A 25,387-nucleotide genomic window follows, 5' to 3' on the forward strand; every position below is an offset into this window, starting at 1 on the left:
TACCCCTAAACCTCTTTGTTCTGTAACTCTCCCCAACACCCTACCATTAACTGAGTAAGTCCTGCCCTGGTTCAATCTACCAAAATGCATCACCTCGCATTTGTCTAAATTAAACTCCATCTGCCAAATGTTGCTAATGTGCCTGCTTCCGCCACCTCCTTTGGCAACGCGTTCCAGACACCTACCACTTTCTGCGTGAAAAACTTCCCCCTGCACATCTCCCTTAAACTTTCCCCCTCTCACCCTGAACCCCACTTCCACTCTGGGAAAAAGCGCTAACTATCTATCCCGTCAATACCTCTCATAATTTTGTAGACCTTTATCAAGTCTCCCTTCAGCCACCTTCTTTCCAGTGAAAACAATCATAGTTTATTCAACCTCTCCTCATTAAGAAATGGATGCCTATATCATTGACACTTTCCAATTTCAGTGCCTTATTCCCTTGTAACGTATTGAAACTGACCTAGTGATGTTTATATGATTAAAAGGATGGATTTAGTACTGTGCCATAATCTTTGTCTTTTTTCATGTGTAGTTAGGGGAGCTGTGAGCGCTGAGGTCTGCGTGATGTAATTTTACAATGTTTATTGTTAATTAAACAGATTTTCAATGAGAATAAGAGTTTGAATGATTGGGCATCTGATTTAACTCTATGACATATGAAAGTAGTTGGTAGAAACAATGGCTGATTCAGGATATCTCTTGCTGAGTGGCCTTGACTCCAGCGGAGCATTTGCAGAAATCCTGACTCTGACACATTGAGGGGAAGTGACAGGGGTTTAGGGGAGGTTAGAAACATCCAAATAACCCAGCGCAGCCAGGGACAAGGAGCTCCTGCCAAATTTACCGGCAGGATCTCCTGAATTTTTTCTTGCGCTTCCTCCTCCTGCCATCCAGCCAAATGGACAAACAGTGGAGGCTGGATTATTGAATATATTCAAGGTTGAGTTAAACAGATTTTTGATCAACAAGGAATTCAAGGGTTATGGGGGAACACAGATGGGGCAATGGAGTTGAGACCATAATCAGCCATGATCTTAGCTCAAGGATAAGGGGTAAACCTTTTAGGACTGAGGTGAGGAGAAATTTCTTCACCCAAACAGTGGTGAATCTGTGGAATTCACTACCACTGAAAGCAGTTGAGGCCAAAATGTCTGATTTCAAGAAGAAATTAGATATAGCTCTTGGGGCTAAAGGGATCAAGGGATATGGGAGGAAGGTGGGATCAGGATATTGAATTTGATGATCAGCCATGATCAAAATGAATACAGAGCAGGCTCGAAGGGCCGAACATCCTACCTCCTGCTTCTAGTTTCTATGTTTCTATATATATTTCTCCAAATTTCTCTATTATGATAAAATGCTACACCCAGAGAATGGTGAAACTGTGGAATTCACTACCACAGAAAGTAGTTAAAGCCAAAACATTGTGTGATTTCAAGAAGGGATTAGATATCGCTCTTGGTGCTGAAGTGTTCAAGGGATATGGGGGGAAGGCGGGATCAGGGTATTGAATTCGATGATCAGCCATGATCATAATGAATGGCGGAGCAGGCTTGAAGGGCCAAATGGCCTAACCCTGCTTCTATTTATTGTGTATGGGTGTTTCTATGAATGTTTCTACGCAAGGTGGAGTAGACTTGAGAGGCCAAATGACCTACGCCCGCTATTAATTCTTGTGTTCCTCTAATCAGGTTTCTACCTCTGTCACAGTCCTGAAATGGTTCTTATCCAAAGGCACAACCAACATCTTGTGTGATGTGACAAAGGTAAACTTTCCCTTATCATCTTTCTTGATCAATCTTCAGCCTTCAACACAGTTGACCACAGTGATCTCCTCCAATGCCTCTCTCATCCAACGGGGCGGGACTGCACACAGCTGGTTCCATTCTTATTTAACCAGTTGCAGTCTCCAAATCACTGGCAATGGTTTCTCTTTTCACTCTTTATCTCTGATGTCTTCCAGAGATCTATCCTTATCCCCCTCTTATTTCTCACCAGCATCTGTTTCCATGCTGAAGACACCCAACTCTATCCCCACTGCCTTCCTCTATCACTTCACAGTCTCCAAACTGTCAGATTGCTTGTCCAACATCCTGCACTGGATGAACAGAAATTCCTTCCACCTAAAGGTTGGGAAGATTGAGCCCGTTGCCTTTGGTTCCTACTCCAAATTCCATTCACCAGTCTCTCCCTGAAAACTGTCTGATGCTGGAAGAGACTGTTCACAACCTCAGTGTTATACTTGGCACAAAACGATCCCACGATTATACATCTGTCTTTTCCCACCACCGTGACGCCATTCAACTCCGCCCCACCTCAACTCTCATCTGCTGCTCAAACCCTCATCCATTTAGAGGGCAATTAAGAGTCAGCCACATGGCCTTTTTATCTCCAGACTTGACTATTTCAATTCACTCCTTGCCAGCTTCCTCTGTGTTGGTGTGTTACCAACATTGTGTAAACTCAAGGGCATCCAAATCTCTGCTGCCCATGTCCTAACTTGCAGTAAGTCCAGTTTCCCTATCATACCTGTGCCTTTCTGACCTACCATTGACAATTTGTCCAGCGATGTTTCAATTTTATAACTCTCATCCTGGTTTTCCAATCCCTCCATGGCTTTACCCCTCCCTATCTCTGTAATCTCACCCAGCCTAACAACCCTCAGAGATACCTGTTCACATTCAATTCTGGTCTCATGAACATCTTCAACATAAATCACTCCACCACTAACGGATATGCCTTCAGCTGTCAAGGTCCTAAGCTCTGGAATTCCCTCCCTAAACATTCCCTCCTCACCCATCTTCCTTTCTTTTCTCCTTTATGGCCTTAAAACCTACCTCAAAGACCAAGCTTTTTCTCATTTTTCCGAAAATGACTTTAAATAATTCAGTGTTAAATTTTGTTTGCTTATGCTTCTGTGCAGTACTTTGAAACATTTTATTTCACTAAAGGCAGAATATAAATTCAAGTTGGTGTTGTTGCTGTCTAACTCTGCCTTGAAAGACATTAGGTGGATCAAAAGACAACTAGTAATTAAAGAATATAGCCCTTGCTGAGTGTACAGCTGCTGCCAACAAATCCTTACAAGCAATCGGGTGAGCAACACAACTTTTCTGAATGCATTTCCACCACTGTCCAAACATTTGTATGGAAATACATCTGACACCATTAAATGGTGGTTTCACCTGATGCAAGGGCAGAGATTCAGCATCAGCTGCCTGCTTCTTATGGTAGGTACCTAATCCTCTACATGACAGGTCTCCAGATAATGCCTTCCCACAACTGTCACCCCAGGACTCATAGTTTCATGACCAGTTACACAACTAAGATTTGTCTCCAGGACAGTGGAAGGACCTACGCCGAGAAATTGGCATTTTGACAGCTACCTTGATGTTGTAGACATTTGAGCCCATTGCCCCATCCCAGATTCACAAACTATCAACTACCGAAGCCTAGTCTACATGTGAGGGGCATTAGCCAATAGACCTGGCTAGTGTGGGGCAAACTTTCCCTCCAAGGGTAGTTAGAGCAACAGGTCAGTGCAGGTCCAAGTTCTTTAGTTACTTGCATAAATCCGGGCTTGCCGTTTGGCCCTGCATCGTGCATATTGGTTAGAGGATGACCTAGTGAGAATATTGGGAGCAAATCTGTCATCAGATTTCAGAGAAATATAAAAACTAGAGCAGTACCAATAGAAGATATCAATTACTGATCATAGACTGGGAAAAAAGTGTAAAGTGAAAGGGTGAAAATTCCTAAAAAGTGTTAACTGGTACTTTCTGAATCAGTATGTCCCGAGCCCAACAGGAAAGGAAGCAATGCTTCACCTAGCTCCAGGGAATGATCTGGGGAACATGGAATGTGTTTCAGTGGGAGAAAGCCTGTGAATGGGATCAGAATTGAATCATGGAATTGTCACAATACAAATGAAGGCCTTTGGCCCTTTGTGTCTGCACCGGTTGTCCAAATGAGCATTATGAATTGATGCCATTCCCCTGCCTTTTCTCCATACCCCTGCTAATTATTTCTATTCAAGTAATTATTTAATGGTGGCACGGTGACACAGCGGTTAGCACTGTTGCCTCGCAGTGCCAGAGACCCAGGTTCGATTTCCGGCTTCGATCATTGTCTGTGTGGAGTCTGCATGTTCTCCCCGTGTCTGCGTGGGTTTCCTCAGGGTGCTCCAGTTTCCTCCCACAGTCTGAAAGACGTGCTGGTTAGGTACATTGGCAATGCTAAATTCTCCCTCAGTGTACCCGAACAGGCGCCGCTGTGTGGCGACCAGGGGATTTTCACAGTAACGTCATTGCAGTGTTAATGTAAGCCTACTTGTGACAGTAATAAATAAATTTTAAAACATTAAACTTTAAAAACATTTAACTTCTCATTGCCTCAATTGAACCCACTTCCACCACACTTCCAACTTTTTGTTGATCCACCACATTTCCCTGCAGTGCATTCCAGACCCTAATTATAACAGCCCAGATTTTGCTGGTGGCAGCAAATTAAAATGCTACCCATTCACTTCCTTGTCCAAAGATGGGCAATTCAACTGGGACTTGCAGCGCATAGAAATCCAGAACTGCACAGTGCCCACTAGGAGACCTAACATGTGTGAACAGGACAACCTTAACCAATCAAACTGAAGAATCCTTATCGAGATACATGGGCCTTGAACCTTCCTGGACAAGTGGCAGATTGGGAGCTCCGGGAATGCTATGGAGTTTTAACTCTTATTAAAACACTGTTAAAATTTCACTTACATTTCAGTGGAGAAGCCCTAAATCTTTCTGCCATGTTCAGTGGTTATCCAGTGGGTAAGTATTGCAATGTCACACCTCTCTGCATGTGTAGTTGCTGAAAATTGCTATCTGATCTACATTTTAATAGTAGTGAGTGCTGAAAGCCTCGCCACCAAACTCCAGTCCAATATAATTAGGTTCATAGTCATTACGCAAAGGGACAAAAAAAAAATCAACAGTGAAAAGGAAACAACTGGAAAGGAGGAATCTATCGTCTGCACAGAGTGGCTTTGGAGGGCAGGTGGGTGGGGAATCTTTGGGGGTTGCGTGCTGGATTGTCCACCTGAAATGTTTCATTCCTTGAATGAACTTGCTGAAGGCAGGATCGGAATGGCACTGGTAAACCCTCTAGGGGCAGCAGGTATCTAATTAGTGGCAATTAAGTGCCCAATTGTGGTTAGATTGATGACGCCATTGGCATCTTCCCAAAAGTGGACTACCACCCAAGTTGAAGCTGAGGCCCAGAAGGTGGCTGCAGGCAGTCTCTGGCGGCAGGCCAGGGTGCCAGCATGACCTCCTGTATCTGAACCCCTTTGTCTCCTGGGCCCCCTGAGTCATGAGTTCCCCAGCACAACGATAGCCTGGCACCTGTGGCCACACTTATTTTTATTTCTTTTATGTCTTCAGCTGCCACCATCTAAAGCAGCATCAAGATCTCCTTCCAATATTGACAGTACCTATTCATAGTGGCACTGCTGGCCACCCAGATTGTGGGTAGGTCTGACTGATCTACCCATCTGTGCAGTCCAGCCATTTAAGATCATAAGATCATAAATTATAGGAGCAGAATTAGAGCATTCGGCCCATCGAGTCTGCTCCACTATTCAATCGTGGCTGATAAGTTTCTCAACTCCATTCTCCGCTTTTTCCCCGTAACCTTTGATCTTCTTACCAATCAAGAACCTATCTATCTCTGCCTTAAAGACACCCCATGACCTAGCCTCCACCGCCTTCTGTGGCAATGAATTCCATAGATTCACCAATTTCTAGTTGGACGGGGCTCCCAGAGTGAACTCCGCCCACAACAAGGAACTCTTCATCGGCTGCCTCTGGGGGGATCACACAGATGGATGGGATTTGGACATTATCAGAGTTTGGACCCTGTGAATCTTCAGGTTGGTATGTTTCCACTTGAGCAGAGCCAATTTCAATGATTTGAGAATCGTGCTAGCGCAGATAGACAGGAAACAAAGATTGGCCAGGAAAACACCAAATGAGCAGTGGATCTGCAAGGTAAGTACAAAAGATGTTTCATAAAATCCCTACAGTGCAAAAGGAGGCCGTTCAGCCCATCGAGCCTGCACCGACAACAATCCCAACCAGATCCGATCCCTGTAACTCCACACATTTACCCTGCTCATCCCCCTGACACTAAATGGCAATTTAGCATGGCCAATCAACCTAACCATCCACATCTTTGGACTGTGGGAGGAAACCGGAGCACCCGGAGGAAATCCACGCAGACATGGGAAGAACGTAAAAAGCTCCACACAGACAGTCACCCGAGGCCGGAATTGAACCCGGATCCCTGGCACAATGAGGCAGCAGTGTTAACCACTGTGCCACCAAGAACTCCCTAAATAATTAAAGAAATTGTGGTTGAATTAACCTGAAAAAGGAGGTTTTAAAACAAATGCAGCATATAGAATACAATAGAAACTGGGCAAATTACAATGCATGCAGACAAAGGAAGATAAAGAAAGAAGTTCAGATAAGATCAGCAGGTAACATAAACGGAAACGCAAAAATCTATTATAACTAGGCACAAAATTAAAGGATTGTTAAAGAAATGGTGGGTAATTAGGGGCAAAAAGAAATTGTCTTCTTCAGGCAGAGGGTGTGATGGAGGTACAGTATAAACAATTAACAAAAGAAGAGGGTGATGTTAATCTTATAGTAGAGGAGAAAAAAATCGAGTGACATTGGTTATACTAGAAAGGGATTGAAAGGAAATGTTAATGAAATTGGCATCAATTAAAGTTAACAGGTCACATGAACCAGATAGGATGCATCATAGATTGATGAAAGAAGTTAGGTTGGACAGAGCAGAATTTCAGACCACAATCTTTCAAAAATTGTCAGATCTGGAGAACTGCGCTTACTACACCGAACATCAGTGGTGAGAAACTACGAGAGATCTATGTCAAGGACAAAATTAATTCTCACTCAGCATAGCAATAGTTAATAATGAAAGGCCAGCATGCATTTGTTAAAGTAAGTGAGTGACTGACCCGATTGAACTCTTTAATGATCTAACAAAGAGGTTTAGGAAGATAGTGCGGTTGATGTATATATGGACTTCTAAAGGCATATGATAAAGTACCACAAAACAGGCTAGTTCAGAAAACAGAGACACATTGGAATTAAAGGGACAGTGGGAGCTTGTTTTTTTTTTAATGCATTCATTCAAGGGATGTGGGTGTCACTGGGAGGCCAGTATTGACTGCCCATCCAGAATGTCCTCGAAGGTGGTGGTGAGACGCCTTTTTGAACTGCTGTAGTTCACGTGTAGTGGGAGTAACCGAGGGACTGTTGGGAAAGGAGTTATAGGGTTTTGATTCATCGACAGTGAAGGAGAAGCAATATAGTTACAAGTCAGGATGGTCTGTGGTTTGCGGGGTAACTTGCAGGTGGTGGTGTTCCCATATGTCTGCTGCCCTTGACTTTCTAGGTGCGAGAGGTTACGGGTTTGGAGGGTGCTGTTTAAGGAGGTTTGGCAAGTGGCTGTACTGCACATTGTAGATGCTGTCACTGTACATCAGTACTGGAGGGATTAAATGTTTATTGTGGTGGATAGGATGCCAATCAAGTGGGCTGCTTTGTCCAGGATGGTGTAAAGCTTCTTGAGTGTTGTTGGAGCTGCACTCATTCACGCAAGGGAATGGTATTCCATCACACTCCTGACTTGTGCCTTGTGGATGACATATAGGTTTGGGGAGTCAGGAGGTGAGTTACTCACTGCATAATTCCTAATCTCTCACAGTATTGTCTGGATGTTGACAGTAGGGAATTCAGCAATGGTAATGCCATTGAATGTCAAGAAGAGATGGTTAGATTTTCTCTTGTTGGAGATGGTCATTGCCTGGAACCTGTGTGGCGTGAATGTTACGTGCCACTTATCAGCCCAAGCCTGAATGTTGTCCAGGTTGTGCTGCATTTGAACATGAACTGCTTCAGAATCCGAGGAGTCAGGAATAGTTTTGAACATTGTGCAATCATCAGCAAACATCCCCATTTCTGACCTAATGATGGAGGGATGGTCATTGATCAAACAGCTAAAGATGGTTGGGCCTAGGACACTATCCTGAGGAACCCTGCAGCGATGTCCCTGGATGGAAATGCTTCACCTCCAACAATTCCAAATCATCTTCCTTTGTGCTAGGAATGGCTCTAACCAGTAGATAACTTTGCCCCTGATTAGACAGCACCTTCCAAACACATGACTATTACCATTTGGAAGGCCAAGAACAGCTGGCTCATAGGAACACCGTCACCTGGACGTTCCCCTCCAAGTCACCCACCATTCTGACTCAGAAATATATTGCCATTCCTTCACTGTTGCTGGGTCAAAATTCTGGAATTCCTTTCCAACCAGCACTGTGGGTGTATCCAAACCTCTGGGACTGCAGCGGTTCAAGAAGACAGCTCGCCATCACCTTCTCAAGGGCAACTAAGATTGGGCAATAAACACTGGCCTAGTCAGCGATGCTCACATCCTAAGAATGAATTATAAAAGAACTTGGGCGTTTAGTTACATTTTAACACAAAGTATATTCCTGTATCAAGCTGGATGGCAGAGCGCATAATGATTTTACAGCTTTGGTATGATCTAAATGGTACTATTTTCAGTGGAATCTAACAGCAGAGGGACCCAGGGCGAACATTCACAAATCCTTTAAGGTGGAAAGGCAAAATGATAAGATGGCTAAGAAATATTTGACTTTGTAAATAGGGGAGTGAATACAAAAACAAGGTCATTCTAAACCTTTGTATAACAGTGGTTAGAATTCTGTTGGGGTATTGTGCATAGTTCTTGGTGGCACAATTTGGGAAGGATGTCAAGACCTTGGAGCAGGTACGGAGGATGATGACCAGCGATGAGGAACTTTAATTCTGTGGAGAAATTGGAGAAGCTGTGATTGTTCTCCTTAGAGTAGAGAAGGTTAAAGAGAGATTTAATTGTGGTTTTCAAAATGATGCAGGTTTTTAATGGAGAAGAAAAAGAATAATTGTTTCATCTTAGAATTGAGTTGACAACCAAAGGCCACAGGCTCAAAATAGTTGTCAACAGAGCTAGAGCAGAAGGGAGAATTATTAAGATTTGGAATGCGCTCCCTGCGAGAGTGGCAGAAACAGATCTTATATAGAAACTTTGCAGAGGCAATTGGGCATCCACTTGAAGATTACTAACTGCAAAGTTATGGGAAAAATCCGGGTTGTGGGATTAAATTGGATTCAAAGAATCATCCCTGATGCACCAGGCTGAGTGGTCACTTTCTGCCATACAATTCTATGATTCTGCGATGATGTGGAGATGCCGGTGTCAGACTGGAGTGGGCACAATAAGAAGTCTCACAACACCAGGTTAAAGTCCAACAGGTTTATTTGGTATCACGAGCTTTCAGAGCGCTGCTCCTTCATCAGGTGAAGGACCCGAAGGAGCAGCGCTCCAAAAGCTCGGTGATAACAAATAAAACCGTTGGACATTAACCTGGTGTTGTGAGACTTCTTACCATGATTCTGCGAGATTAAGAATCACTGACATCAATGAGAATCTTCTTTGCTTTTTGATATCCTACTCCTGGAGCCATAGCTGTGCTGAAGAAAACCAATGGTATGTGTACCTGAAACACAGTCCGACGAATATAACATGGCACAGTCTGTGTGTAAAGCTAATGTCACCTCATTACTGACACATCGACAGAATCACGTGTAAAAAACAGCGATCATCCCCTTAATTCACAGCTGCACCACCAGTGGTGAACCGGCCAATTGGAACAACGCTTTCAGCATCAGTCGTGATAATGACAAAAGCAATCTGTATTTTTTTAAAAACTATTTTGGGAGGTAGTCAAGGCGACCGTTTCATTGACTCAGTATTTGCAAACAAAGCATAAGCACATTGTTTAAGCTCGCAGTTCTGGTTTCACTGCAAATAACAAAACAGGAAATGTTCCCTTCTTGTTTGCATGATGTTGCTGCAAGTCTGCTTCACTCTAATTCTTCTTCCCTAAGCTTACAGACGCTTACAGACACGGTTAGGTTTATTATTCCGGGAAAATAAATCATGTGGAGATCCATTAAAAAATGGTACTGGCTGAATCTGCATATTAATGGCTAGATGAATGTTGAATCCGGTTGTTTCCTGATGTGTATCTCCTTCTTAATATTGACAAACAAATCGCTGTCTTTTAATAAAAAAAAGCAAAACATTTTTTTCTAACAATATGATGCTTCATTACATTAATGTTTAAAAAAGGTATTAATAGAAGTACATTAATTTGCTCTCCCTGAACATAATATACTTGCTTTTAAACTTGTCATTAATTAGTGCTTGGAAGAAGTCACTGATCAATGCTGTGCTCATTATAAAAGTCATTAGGGACATAGCAAGAAAAGGACATTAGTTGGTGAAGGGGAAAATGACTATGGGGGAGGGGAGAAAATCCAAAATGCTCAAGGTAGATAAAAATAATAAATCATTCAAGATTAGTAAAACAAAAACATTCTATCTTTCCAGCATTAATTTGCGAGAAATCTATTATAATGCTGGCTCTGAAAAAATATAGAAAAAAATAGAAACAATCGGCATGGTTAGGCAACAGGTCAATAAGCAAGTTGCTCAATAATCACAGCATAACGTTAGCATCCTTTGGGGGCCTAGTGGCAGTAACAGGCTGGAAATGTCCTTCGGATGAAGATGCTGCCTCTGTTTTACAGGCACTGGTGGCTTTCCAAGTCCTGCATCTTGCCATGGTGGAAGGAAGGAAGCTCCCTGGGCTTCCCTCACCTGTTGGACTTTAATCTGGTATTGTGAGACTTCTTACTGTGCTTCCCTCACCACATCAGGGCACCCCCCCATGCAACCTGTCCTCTCGAGTGCTGCTAAAATCCAGCCCTCCAAGTCATGGACATGGGCATCACTGGCTGGCCAGCATTTATTGCCCCTCCCTATTTGCTCTTGAAACTGAATGGCTTGTTAGGCCAATTCAGAGGGCAGTTGAGAGTCAACCGCATTGCTGTGGCCCGAGAGTCACATGTAAGCCAGACCAGGTAAAGACGGCAGATTTCCTTCTCTCAAGGACATTAGTGAACCAGATGGGTTTTTCCGACAATCGACAATGGTTTTACGGTCATCATTGGACTTTTAATTCCAGATGTTTGCCAAATTTAAATTTCACCATCTGCCATGATGGGTTTCGAACCCAGTGACCCAGGGTCTCTGGATTCTAGTCTAGTGACAATACCACTACATCACCTCCCCATTGGGAGCCAACATCTGGTCAGGATCTGCACATTTAAAGAATGAACTATCAGTTGCCTGTCCTTCTCACTTGTTTGGAGATTAAAATGCTGGTTTGTGGGAATAGTGAGTCATGTTGATGGCTTAGGGCTAATGGTGGCCTTGCCAGTTTACCAGAGTTCAAATCAGTCCTATACAGATAAAAGCAAATTACTGTGGATGCTGGAATCTGAAACCAAAAGAGAAAACGCTGGAAAATCTCAACAGGTCTGGCAGCATCTGTAAGGAGAGAAAAGAGCTGACGTTTTGAGTCCAGATGACCCTTTATCAAAGCCGATACCACCTATAGGACTTCTGTACAGATGTCCCCTCCTCTTTCCCACTCCCTATGTAATGCTGTCTTTTTCCATTGAAGGATGTTTGCATTTAATTTCCTGGTTCCATGTTTCCTTGGACCATATGTATGATTACTTTTACAATTATATGGCCTCAGAATTAGCTATGACTTCTCAAACTATAATAACCATTTTAGGTGTTGGGGAGAAAGCAGGAATAGTTTGTCCAGCTGCAACAAACTTGGTGCATATTGATGGCTTGGTAAACTTTCCAAATTCCTTCTTCTTACTCGTGGCTCTCATCCTACACTCAAGACAGCTACACACACAACTCAAGACAGCTACACACACACAACTCAAGACAGCTACACACACACACACAACTCAAGACAGCTACACACACACACACAACTCAAGACAGCTACACACACACACACAACTCAAGACAGCTACACACACACACACAACTCAAGACAGCTACACACACACACACAACTCAAGACAGCTACACACACACACACAACTCAAGACAGCTACACACACACACACAACTCAAGACAGCTACACACACACACACAACTCAAGACAGCTACACACACACACAACTCAAGACAGCTACACACACACAAACACACACATACATACAGAGCTTCTGGCTGTACGTTGCTGCTTAAACTGCCTCCTGTTCAGTCTGCCTGACATACTTTTGCAAAACTGCTGAGAAGAATGACTAGCTGAATGCGAATTGCTACATACCAAAATCTACAAGTTTGATGCCTCCCTCTGTTGTTAATAGGATGTTATTGCCCTTGATGTCACGATGAATCGTCTTGTTATTGTGTAAGTGCTTCAGCCCCTGAGGAAAAATCAACGGTGACAGTTATATTATTCTTGAAGCAAGTAAAACCTGGATGCCTAATAAACATAATGAAGTGAGCCATTTTTAACACTAGCAGGCCAGCTCTATGGCATTCACATGCAACTGCAACTGGGGCTGAAAATCTGTTCATTTGGAACTGAATGAACCTGAAGGTTAAAACACAAAAAAATAAATCTTACCATGAGGGCTTCGTGCAGGATGTAGGCGATGACTGGTTCGTTCATCCTTTCACCTCGTTTTAATAACCCTTTGGCAAGATCAGTCACAGAGCCTCCATTGCACAACTGAAAGAACAGAAAGTGATTGGTAACAACAGCAATGCCATCAACTTACATGTACATAGTGCCTTGAATGGAGAATAACCTCCTAATGGCCTTCAGAGAGATGTAAGGAATACTAGATGCTGAACTAAAGGAGGAAATGATTGAGCGACTAGTCAAAAGGCCTGGGTATTAACATCAACTTGAATTCACGGAGTACTTTTAATGTCGTAGAACTTGGCAAAATGCTTCAAAGGAGCTATAATTGAACAAAATCTGATACCGTGATTCATAAGGCGATAGTAGGACAACTAATCAAAAGCTTAGGATGTGGAGGCTTTGGAGAGGGTACAGAAAAGATTTACCAGGATGTTGCATTAGTTATCAGGGGAGGTTGGAGAAATTTGGTTTGTTCTCGCTGGAACGACGGAGGCTGAGGGGACGACCTGATAGAAGTCTACAAAGATTATGAAGGGCATGGACAGATTGGATTGTCAGAAGCTTTTTCCCCAGGTGCAAGAGTCAATTAATAGGGGACATAGGTTTAAGGTGTGAGGGGCAAGGTTTAAAGGAGATGTATGAGACAAGTTTTTACACAGAGGGTGGTGGGTGCCTGGAACTCGCTGCCGGGGGAGATTGTGGAAGCGGATACAATAGTGAGTTTTAAGGGGCGTCTTGACAAATACATGAATAGGATGGGAATAGAGGGATATGGTCCCCGGAAGAGTAGGGGGTTTTAGTTCAGATGGGCAGCATGGTTGGTGCAGGCCTGGAAGGCTGAAGGGCCTGTTCCTGTGCTGTAATTTTCTTTGTTCTTAGCTCTTCTTACACAAAAGAGGTCGGTTTTAAGAAACATCTGAGGGCATGAGTTGGAGGGTTTGTTTTATTTATTCTTTCATAGGTTGAGGGTGTCGCTGGCAAGACCAGCATTTGTTGCCCATCCCTTATTATCCTTCAACTGAGCTATACCATTTCAGAGGGCAGTTAAGAATCAATCATGTTGCTGGTGGTCTAGAGCCATGTAGGCCAGACCAGGTAAGGATGACAGATTTCCTTGCCCAAAAATGGGTTTATACAACAATTGCCGATAATTGTAATGGTCACCATTACTCAGACTTCTAATTCCAGATTTATTCAAGAGACTGTGAGATTTGCTAAGGGAATTCGAGAGCTGAGGGCATGGCCTCCAATGGTGAAGAGTTAGCGGAGACCAGATATCTTGGAAAGTTCTTGGGTTAAAGGAGGCTACAGAGATAGGGAGGGCTGAGACCATGGGAGGATTTGAAAACAAGTACCATCATTTTTTTAAAAGGAGGATAGAGAAGAAAAGGAGGCAAATGGGATTTAGTTAGCTGCAGGCACAGTTACCAATGGTGGAGTGAAAGGAAAAAAGACTTGCTTTTTTAGGTGTCCAGATCACCAACAACCTGTCCTGGTCCCCCCATGCCGCCACTATAGTTAAGAAAGCCCACCAATGCCTCTACTTTCTCAGAAGACTAAGGAAATTTGGCTTGTCAGCTACAACTCTCACCAACTTTTACAGATGCACCATAGAAAGCATTCTTTCTGGTTGTATCACAGCTTGGTATGGCTCCTGCTCTGCCCATGACCGCAAGGAACCACAAAGGGTCATGACTGAAGCCCAGTCCATCACTCAAACCAACCTCCCATCCATTGACTCTGTCTACACTTCCCACTGCCTTGGAAAAGTAGCCACCATAATTAAGGACCCCATGCACCCTGGACGTATTCTCTTCAACCTTCTTCTGTCGGGAAAAAGATACAAAAGTCTGAGGTCACGTACCAACTGACTCAAGAACAGATTCTTCCGACTTTTGAATGGACCTATCTCACACTAAGTTGATCTTTCTCTACAGCCTAGTTATGACTGTAACACTCCATTCTGCACTCTCTCCTTTCCTTCTCTACGAGCGGTATGCTTTGTCGGTATAGCGTGCAAGAAACAAAACTTTTCACTGTATACTAATACATGTGACAATAATAAATCAAATCAAACATTTTTATTGGGCTTTTCCAAACCACTGAATGTTTCATAAAACTCTTTGCAACCAATGAAGTATAGTCGCTGTTTGTAATGTAGAAAATGCAGCAGGTAATTAGTGCACAATAATCTCCCACAAACAGCAATATGTTAATCACCGGATAATCTGCTTTTGTAAAAGCAAAATACTGCAGATGCTGGAGATCTGCATTAAAAAACACAGAAAATGCAGGAAAGGCTCAGCAGGTCTGGCAGCCTCTGTGGACAGAGAAACTAAGTTAACAGTTTGAGCCTGTATGACTCTTCTTCAGAACTCTGGTTGTTATGACATTGCTTGAGGAACAAATAGTGGATGAGACATAACTCTCCTGCTCTTCTGCAAAATAATGCAATGGGATCTTTTACATCCACCTCATCCCTAAGTGGATGAGGCCTCAGCTTAACATTTCATTCAGAACATGGCACCTCTGACAATGCAGCACTCCCAGCACTGCACTAGAGTGCAAGCCTTCATTTTAAGGCAGGACAGATGCCTGGGTAGTCAGAATCAGAGGAACAGAAAGTTTGGGTGGGGGAGTGGTGTTTCAGGGTAGCATAGGGTAGTGTCAGGGAGGGATTTGGAGGGCTGGCAGTGGGGGTAGGGATTGAGGAGCAACAAGGCTATGGAGCAATTTAAAAACAGGAGAAGGGTTTGAAATATCGGCCCGAATCTTCAGCCGGTCACGCCGGTGGGATTCTCCGGACCCACCAGCTTCCTACCCCCACCTGTGGGTGTGTTGCCGGCATGGGGTGACATCAATGGGAATTCCCATTGACAGCAGCGAGACCAGAGAATTCCACTGTTAGCAAACAACGCGCCACCTCCTGCTGGCGGGAAACACGAGGCTGGGAGATCGGAGAATCTTGCCTATTGTTTTTTTTATTCTGTAAATATTCTATTACTTACCAGATACCTTTCTGTAGTTCGTTCAAATAAATACAATTCATATTTGTGGAAGTTAACCTCCTTTGACAGGTTGAAACAGCTAAAGTGTATATAGAGATGCAGGACATTTAAATATACATAAATGCACACATATTTACAACAGTAATTACATATATGCCGAGGAGGCATGTTACATCCATGATAACAACATGAAGCATTTATGACAGTGGACAATAATAAAGCAAGCTGGCTGTCAGAAAGAGAAATGTAGTTTAATGCTTTTAGTGGACCTGCCATTAGACTTGGCAGGGTCAGACTGAAGAAGCTCCTTTATAGGCCTGACCAAAATAAAGAGAGGGTGGAGCAATTGTTCGGAGAGTTCAAAAATGCTAATTACTTTCAGTAAGAGGCAGATAATAAGTTCCAAGATCTTTTAATACATTTTAAAATATTGGAATGTCCTGCAAAATGTTGTACAATATCCAAAGGTCAGCCAGTGATGAGTATTTAGAGAGCTCCGTTAGCATTACAGACAGGCAGGATTGTGGTTCTAACCTGATGTGGGGCAGCGGGTTGAACATAGGGAGATGGGTTCACTTTATATCATAGACAGCAGGAGCTGCTTCGGAGCTCTCCACACTGCTTTTGTGGAAAGCGGTTATATTTGAGTTCTCGGTCTTAAATTGAAAGAACAACGCGTGTGAAAATTTGAAACGTTGTCCAGGTATGTCCTGTCCACGAAAAGCAGGACAAATCCAATCCAGACAATTACAACCCCATTGAATCATAGAATGCAGAAGAGGCCCCTCGGCCCATTGAGTCTGCACTGACACATGAGGAGAGTGATGGAAGAGATTGTCGACAGTGCAGTCAAGCGGCATTTACTCATCAATACCCTACCCACCAATGCTCAATTTGACTTTTGTCAGTGTCACTCGGCTCCTGACCTCATCACAGCCTTAGGCAAACACGGACAGAGTAGCTGAATTCCTGATAAGGTGAAAGAGACTGCCCTTGGCATCAAGACTTTGAAAAGGCCTTTGAAAAATTGATGTCAATGTGAATCAGGGGTAAAATGTTCCACTGATTGGAATCATATCCAGCATAAATCATTGTGGTTGTGGTTGTTGGAGGTCAACCATCACAACCCCAGGACATCTCTGCAGGAGTTCCTCAGGGTTGTATCCTAGGCCCAACCACCTTCAGCTGTTTCATCAATGACCTTCCCTCCAATGTAAGATCAGAAATAGCATTGTTTGCTGATGATTGCACAATGTTCAGTACCATTCACAGCTACTCAGATACTGAAGCAGTCTGTGCCTGCATACAGCCAGACCTGGATTAATTTCAAGCTTGGGTTGATAAATAGAAAGTAACATTTGCGCCACATAAGTGCAAGGTAATGACCATCTCCAACAAGAGAGAATCTAACCATCCCCCTTTGACATTCAAGGGCATTACCATCACTGAATTCCCCACCATCAACATTCTGGGATTACCACTGACCAGAATCGCAACTTGCCCAGCCACGAAAATATTGCACATCAGACACTTGGAATTCTGCGGTGAGTAACTCACCTCCTGATTCTCTAAAGTCTATCCACCACCTACAAGGCACAAGTCAGGAGTGTGATGGAATACTCCCCACTTGCCTGGATAAGCACAGCTCCAACAACATTCAAGAAAGATGACACCATCCAAGACAAAGCAGTGTGTTTGGTCAATGTCCCATTCACCAGCTTAAACGTTCATGCTCTCCACCACCAATGCTCAGTGGCAGCAGTGTGTACCATCTACAGGATGTACCACAGCAATTACACACCCTTCCCACCACCAAGCAGGAGCAGAAGACTCCACTCACCATCAGTATTTGGAAATCTATCACAATTACTTCATTGTCGCTGGGTCAAAATCCTGGAACTTCCTCCCTAACAGCACTGTGGGTGTACCTACACCACATGGACTGCAGCGGTTCAAGGAGGCAGCTCGCCACCATCTTCTCAAGGGTAATTAGGGATGGGCAACCATTACTGGCCAATAGCTGATGATGCTCACACCCAGAGGACAAATTTGAAAAGTATGCTGCATACTTATTTCACTATATCAGCATTTGCGGTTTTTTTTAAGATGTATTAATTTGTATTAGACATCTTTCTATAAGCAATGCACACACATCTTAATGCAAAGCAAAATACTTTCCTTTGCCATTGTTTTTTGTTTATAGTGTTTATAGGCTCTCCCACAGGATAGAAGGGAGAATAGAACATAGAACATTACAGCGCAGTACAGGCCCTTCGGTCCTCGATGTTGCGCCGACCAGTGAAACCAATCTAAAGCCCCTCTAATCTACACTATTCCAATATCATCCATATGTTTATCCAACAACCATTTGAATGCTCTTAATGTTGATGAGTCCACGACTGCTGCAGGCAGGGCATTCCACGCCCTTACTACTCTCTGAGTAAAGAACCTACCTCTAACATCTGTCCGATATCTCTCACCCCTCAGTTTAAAGCTACGTCCCCTCGTGTTAGCCATCACCATCCGAGGAAAAAGGCTCTCACAATCCACCCTATCTAATCCTCTGATCATCTTGTATGCCTCTATTAAGTCACCTCTTAACCTTCTTCTCTCTAACGAAAACAACCTCAAGTCCCTCAGCCTTTCCTCATACGATCTTCCCACCATACCAGGCAACATCCTGGTAAATCTCCTCTGCACCCTTTCCAACGCTTCCACATCTTTCCTATAATGTGGCGACCAGAACTGTACGCAATACTCCAAGTGCGGCCGCACCAGAGTTTTGTACAGTTGCATCTCATGGCTCCGAAACTCAATCCGTCTATCAATAAAAGCTAACACACCGTATACCTTCTTAACAACCCTATCAACCTGGGTGCCAACTTTCAGGGATCTATGCACATGGACACCCAGATCCCTCTGTTCATCCACACTACCAAGTAACTTACCATTAGCCCAGTACTCTGTATTCCTGTTACTCCTTCCAAAGTGAATCACCTCACACTTTTCCGCATTAAACTCCATTTGCCACCTCTCAGCCCAGCTCTGCAGCTTATCTATGTCCCTCTGTAACCTGCCACTTCCATCCGCACTGTCCACAACTCCACCGGCTTTAGTGTCATCCGCAAATTTACTAATCCATCCTTCTACGCCCTCATCCAGGTCATTTATAAAAATGACAAACAGCAGTGGCCCCAAAACAGATCCTTGCGGTACACCACTAGTAACTGAACTCCAGGATGAATATTTCCCATCAACTACCACCCTCTGTTTTCTTACAGCTAGCCAATTCCTGATCCAAACCACTAAATCACCCTCAATCCCATATGTCCATATTTTCTGCAATAGCTTACCATGGGGAACCTTATCAAACACTTTGCTGAAATCCATATACACCACATCAACCGCTTTACCCTCATCCACCTCTTTGGTCACCTTATCAAAGAACTCAATAAGGTTTGTGAGGCACGACCTACCCTTCACAAAACCGTGCTGACTATCCCTAATCAAATTATTCCTTTCTAGATGATTATAAATCCTATCTCTTATAATCCTTTCCAAAACTTTGCCCACAACAGAAGTAAGGCTCACCAGTCTATAATTACCAGGGTTGTCCCTACTTCCCTTCTTGAACAAGGGGACAACATTTGCTATCCTCCAGTCTTCTGGCACTGTTCCTGTAGACAATGATCAAAGCCAAAGGCTCTGCAATCTCCTCTCTAGCCTCCCAGAGAATCCTAGGATAAATCCCATCCAGCCCAGGGGACTTATCTATTTTTACCCTTTCCAGAATTGCTAACACCTCCTCCTTATGAACCTCAATCCCGTCCAGTCCAACAGCCTGCATCTCAGTACTCCCCTCGACACTGTCCCTCTCCTGTGTGAATACCGACGAAGTATATTCATTTAGTGCCTCTCCAATCTCTTCAGACTCCACGCACAACTTCCCACTACTGTCCTTGACTGGCTCTAATCTTACCCTAGTCATTCTTTTACTCCTGACATACTTATAGAAAGCTTTAGGGTTTTCCTTGATCCTACCTGCCAAAGACTTCTCATGTCCCCTCCTGGCTCTTCTTAACTCTTTCTTTAGGTCCTTCCTGGCTAACTTGTAACTCTCAAGCGCCCTAACTGAGCCTTCACGTCTCATCTTAACATAAGTCTCCTTCTTCCTCTTCACAAGAGATTCAACCTCTTTAGTAAACCACGGTTCCCTCACACGACTGTTTCCTCCCTGCCTGACAGGTACATATTTATCAAGGACGCGTAGTAGCTGTTCCTTGAACAAGCGCCACATAACAATTGTGCCCATCCCCTGCAGTTTCCTTCCCCAACCTATGTCACCTAAATCTCGCCTAATCGCATCATAATTTCCTTTCCCCCAGCTATAACTCTTGCCCTTCGGTATATACCTATCCTTTTCCATAGCTAAGGTAAACGTAATCGAATTGTGGTCACTGTCACCTAGTGCTCACCTCCCTACTTTTGTAATCAATTCTCCTCATAGGTGCTCACCTACCTCCAAATCTAACACCTGGCCTGGTTTATTACCCAGTACCAAATCCAATGTGGCCTCGCCTCTTGTTGGTCTATCTACATACTGTGTCAGGAAGCCTTCCTGCACACATTGGACAAAAACTGACCCCTCTAAAGTACTCGAACTATAGCTTTTCCAGTCAATATTTGTAAAGTTAAAGTCCCCCATAACAACTACCCTGTTACTATCGCTCCTATCCAGAATCATCTGAGACTCCATCCAAAGGTGTAAATCTCAGGGCTGCTCTGTAGCTGGGAAATAAATTGAGTAAACGTGGTAAAATGCTTGGGTTAGCTATAATGGATTTATTATAGGCAAGTCACGTTTAACAAATTTATTAGTGTTTCTCAGAGAAGTGATTAATTGGATGTAGTTTTAGACAATTTTTCAGAATGATTTTGTTATCTCACAAGAGCCTTGATAGAAAAATTGCTGTGCATTTTCTTGGAAGAAATGCAGCAGCAAGAATATCACATTGGTTGAAGGACAGGAAACAAAGAGCTTGGGCAAATGTTTGTTATTCAGATTTAGGAAACAGAGACTAGGCAAAAATGGGTCTTTTCCTGGTTGTCAGGATGTGACGAGTGGTGTGCCACAGGAATCAGCGTTGGGGTCTCAATTCTTAACAGTTTATATAAATGACTTGGATGAGGGGGCTGAAGGGATGGTTGCTAATTTATTAATGACACAAAGATAGGCAGGAAAGTAAATCGTGAAGCGGCCATAAGGAGGCTACAAATAGACACAGGTTAAGTGAGTGGGCAAAAAATCTGACGAATGTCAGTATAATGTGGGCAAATCTGAAGTTGTCCAATTAGACAGAAAGTAATAAAAGCTTATGATCTAATTGGTGAGAGATTGCAGAGCTCTGAAGTGCAGAGGGATCTGGGTGTCCTAGTGTATGAATCACAAAAAGTTAGTGTACAGATACAGCAAGTAATTAAAAGTTTATTTATTAGTGTCACACGTAGGCTAACACTTCGAGAAGTTACTGTGAAAATCCCCTAGTTGCCACACTCCAGCCCCTGTTCGGGTATACTGAGGGAGGATTTAGCATGGCCAATGCATCTAACCAGCACGTCTTTCAGACTGTGGGAGGAAACCGGAACATCCAGAGGAAACCCACGCAGACATGGGTAAAATGTGCAAACTCTGCACAGACAGTGACCAAAGTTGGGAATCGAACCTGGGTAGCTGGTGCTGTGAGCCAGCAGTGCTAACCACTGTGGCACCCAGAAAACAATCAGAATGTTGTGATTTACTATGAGGAGAATTGATTACAAAAGTAGGGAGGTTATGCTTCAGTTGTACAAAGCATTGGTGCAAACACATCTGGAGTAGTATATACAGTACTGGTCCCCTTTAGAAACATAGAAACCCTACAGTACAGAAAGAGGCCATTCGGCCCATCGAGTCTGCACCGACCACAATCCCACCCAGGCCCTACCCCCATATCCCTCCATATTTTACCCACTAATCCCTCTAACCTACACATCTCAGAACACTACGGGCAATTTTTCGCATGGCCAATCAACCTAACCCGCACATCTTTGGACTGCGGGAGGAAGCCGGAGCACCCGGAGGAAACCCACGCAGACACGAGGAGAACGTGCAAACTCCACACAGACATTTAAGGAAATATGTCTATTTAAGGAAATTTAAGGAAATATATTTAAGGAAATATGTCTATCTGTTAGAAACAGTTCAGAGAAGGTTTACTAGACTAATACCAGGAATGGGCAGGTTGTCTTATGAGGAAAGGTTGGAGAGGTTAGGTTTGTATCCATTGGTGATCAGAAGAGTAAGAGGCGACTTGATCAAAACCTTTCAGATCATGAGGGGTATTGATAGGGTGGATGTGGAGAGGATGTTTCCACTTGTTGAAGAATCTGGAACTAGGGGTCATGTTTAAAAATACAAGGTCACTCATTTAAGACAGAGATGAGGAGAATTTGTTTTCTCTCAGAGAGTCGTGGGTCTTTGGATCTCTCTTCTTCAAAAGGCAGTGGAAACAGTGTTTTTGAATATTTTTAAGGCAGATGTAGATTGATTCTTGATTAACAAGGGCGTGAAAGGTTATCGGGGATAGGCAGGAATATGAAGTGGAGGTTAAAATTAGATCAGCCATGATCTTATTGAATAGCAGAGCAAATTCAAAGGATCAAGTGGCCTGCTCCTAATTTGTATGTCCGTATGCAGATCCAGTGTACCTTCAGGCATCAGTGCTGCAGCCAAGTTTGTTTTTAGATGACTTGAACTCAGATGTAGGGAACATAGTCTCAAAGTTTTGCTACACCTCCCAAAATCGGGGCTTTGAAAAAGAAGGAACAATATTGTGAAAGACCTCAGGAAGACATGAAGAGATTAATAGAGTAGGGAGACAGATGGCAGATGTAATTAAGGATGGAGAAGTGTGAGGTGATTGATTTGATAAGAACAAAGTGAAGAATGGGAGTATACACTTTCTGAAAGGACACTAAAGAATGTAATTAAACAGAGACCGTACAAGTGCACAATTAGCTGAAAACACAAGTGCAGTTAGATTAAACTATTAAAGAGAAAATCAATACAATTTGGTACTATGTAAAAAGTAAAGGACTGGTTTTAACACTACCCATACCCAACGGGAACTGGATACGTTTCTGGATACTTTTGAGGCTGCATCTGGAAGAGGAGGATGCATAGATGGACATTCATCTTCCAAGTTAGCTAAGTCTGCAGTTTCTGGGACCAGTCGGACAGGAGGGAGTAGGCCCATGATTTGCCACCTATGTGGCACATTTCGGTTCTGAGCAGCCAGGCTATCTGCTATCCATTGTGCCACTGGCAAAATGGCATGGTGGCCAGAAGGCCACTCTATGCCTCACTTTGCCTTCCTAGTCCATACCCAAAGGCTCCGTAAAATTCCAACCAATGTTCCAGCTGTGGCCTAGCCAATGTTTTTCAATTCATCCCTATTTCTTTCTGCTGTCCTCCACTTTGTTCTCTTGAAGAGATTTCTGTAGCTTTTCAACTCCAATTAAATAGCTAAAATACTGACACTTTCTTTTCCAGATGTCAATGTTTAGAGTTCTTTTTGTTCTTGCAATTTCAAGCACCTCTTCCTTTGCCTTATGATGAGTACGTTGAATTTTTAGCATACATCTTAGCACCCACATTTCACAAGCTTCTATTACCTTGTACGGATCTTCGCTTATTGTCTAGATTTCTGAGGCAGCATGGTGGCATAGTGGTTAGCACTGCTGCCTCACAGCGCCAGGGACCTGGGTTCAATTCCTGCCTTGGATCACTGTCTATGTGGATAGAGGATGACTGTAATGTGACACTTTTATGCAATTTTACTTCATCAGATAATACTGAAACAACTGCCCAGTATCTACCTTATAGACTATCAACTTCTAATGTAATGTAATGTAATTATTTTTCAGCTTCACTAAAATCTCCCAAGATGGTCATTTGTTCTTTTTGTGGTTCTTCCACTTCCTGGATTTTATTTTGTTTTGCTGCAATCTCTTTCTTCCTGTCAGCAATGGGAACTTTAGATCTGCAGACAATTTTGGAAGTTAGCTGATCTAAGATGGGGTAACAGTTCAATTGGCCTTGGTAGCTTTGAGCATTGGAGGAAAACATTGTGCTGTCTCATGGCTGACCAGATCCAGTGAACCCTCACTTCTCACCCCTTTTGTAAAATGATGTGTGACTCAAGATCCAGATTCACAACTGAAGAATGGGCACTTGGGTAAGTGACTAAAACCTCTGAAGCTGCACTCTCGGCAACTTCAGAAAACTTGAAAGAAAATATGGCTCCTTAAAATGTTTACTGAGCTCCATAGTGATAACTTTATTTCAGGACTTTTGCTTTATTTAAGTAATCTATGAAGAAATTTTACTCATTCTGATACTTATGAGAGGCATCATTCATATTCCAATCATGATTTTTATGACTGTATCACTTCAGTGAATGAACACAGATAATGGATCGTCAATGTCTTTCTGGTCCACTTGCTGCTAGTGGGGAATCCAATTAACTTTACTTTTCTCCCAAATTTTTCTGTTCCTCTTCCGCAGTTACTGATTATTGCTGTGATATGGTTCCACGGGGACCAGTATATGTCAAGAGCTGGACACGCTTACACAAACCTGCCACTGGCTGCCCTCAGGCACCTCGCCCAGCCAATCAGTCATCATTAATGAGACTAAAGACTGAGTGTCACCAAGTTATTCAATCCCCGGTGCCTCACAGCCAATCTGTTTAAGATCCAAGCACTCATTCATAGATAGTTTCCATTTCCAGCAGGATAGCAATGGGAGAGTATAATGGGACTTGCCCGGGCAGGGGAGGGTGGGGGTGGCAAAGGGTTGAGTGGCACTAGCAGATTGGCGACATGTCTGATTTCCCTTCTCATTGACTTCAATGCCTGTTTTATGCCACTGCTGAAAAAGAAGGACTTAGAATCATAGAATTAGAGAATCCCTACAGTGCACAAGGAGGCCATTCCGGCCATTGAACCTGCACTGACAACAATCCCACCCAGGGCCCTATCCCCCGGACCCCACTCTATTCTGCCAATCTCCCTGACACTAAGGAGCAATTTATCATGGCCAATCATCAAATTCCTATAGTACAGAAGGAGGCCATTCAGCCCATCGAGTCTGTAGTGACCACAGAACATGCAGACTCTGCACAGAGAGTGACCCAAGCCGAGATTCAAACCCAGGTCCCTGACGCTGTGAGGCAGCAGTGCTAATTACTGTGCCCACCGTGCCACCCATTTGATTAATTGGGTTAGATACTGAAAGGGCCCTTGGCCTTTGTGAAACTTCTGATAGTCCAACATATATGTAGAAGAGGGTACAGAAACCCCTGGGGTTTTGAAGACTACTATAACAAAGTGGACTAGTTTAGAATAGAGGTCACAGTGTGCCTTATATACACCATAAGGAATCACAAAAATGCCTATAATATATCATGCGAAGGTACTATCTGCGTAGACACATATATAATTATTGGTAGAGAATTTTGAATAAGTATTGTCCGAGATAGGTTTTTTACTCAGAGAGTGGTTGGGGTGTGGAATGGACTGCCTGCAGGGATAGTGGAGTCAGAAACTTTAGGAACATTTAAGAAGCTATTGGATAGGCACATGGAGTACTTCGGG

At 43.3% G+C, this 25,387-nt stretch overlaps 1 protein-coding gene across 1 annotated transcript in view; it reads right to left on the reverse strand.

Annotated features, from left to right (window-relative positions):
- Nucleotides 1-25,387, reverse strand: part of LOC144503259 (myosin-IIIa-like) — a 159,092-nt gene that overhangs the window by 36,828 nt on the left and 96,877 nt on the right. Inside the window, exons 4-5 of the mRNA XM_078227691.1 lie at nucleotides 12,663-12,767; nucleotides 12,360-12,459 (exon numbers count right to left, since the gene is read on the reverse strand). Of these exons, the coding sequence (XP_078083817.1) occupies nucleotides 12,360-12,459; nucleotides 12,663-12,767 (205 nt within the window). The remainder of the gene's footprint in view (nucleotides 1-12,359; nucleotides 12,460-12,662; nucleotides 12,768-25,387) is intronic.

Source organism: Mustelus asterias, chromosome 2 (assembly GCF_964213995.1).
Source record: "Mustelus asterias chromosome 2, sMusAst1.hap1.1, whole genome shotgun sequence".
In the NCBI taxonomy this organism is placed as follows: domain Eukaryota; kingdom Metazoa; phylum Chordata; class Chondrichthyes; order Carcharhiniformes; family Triakidae; genus Mustelus; species Mustelus asterias.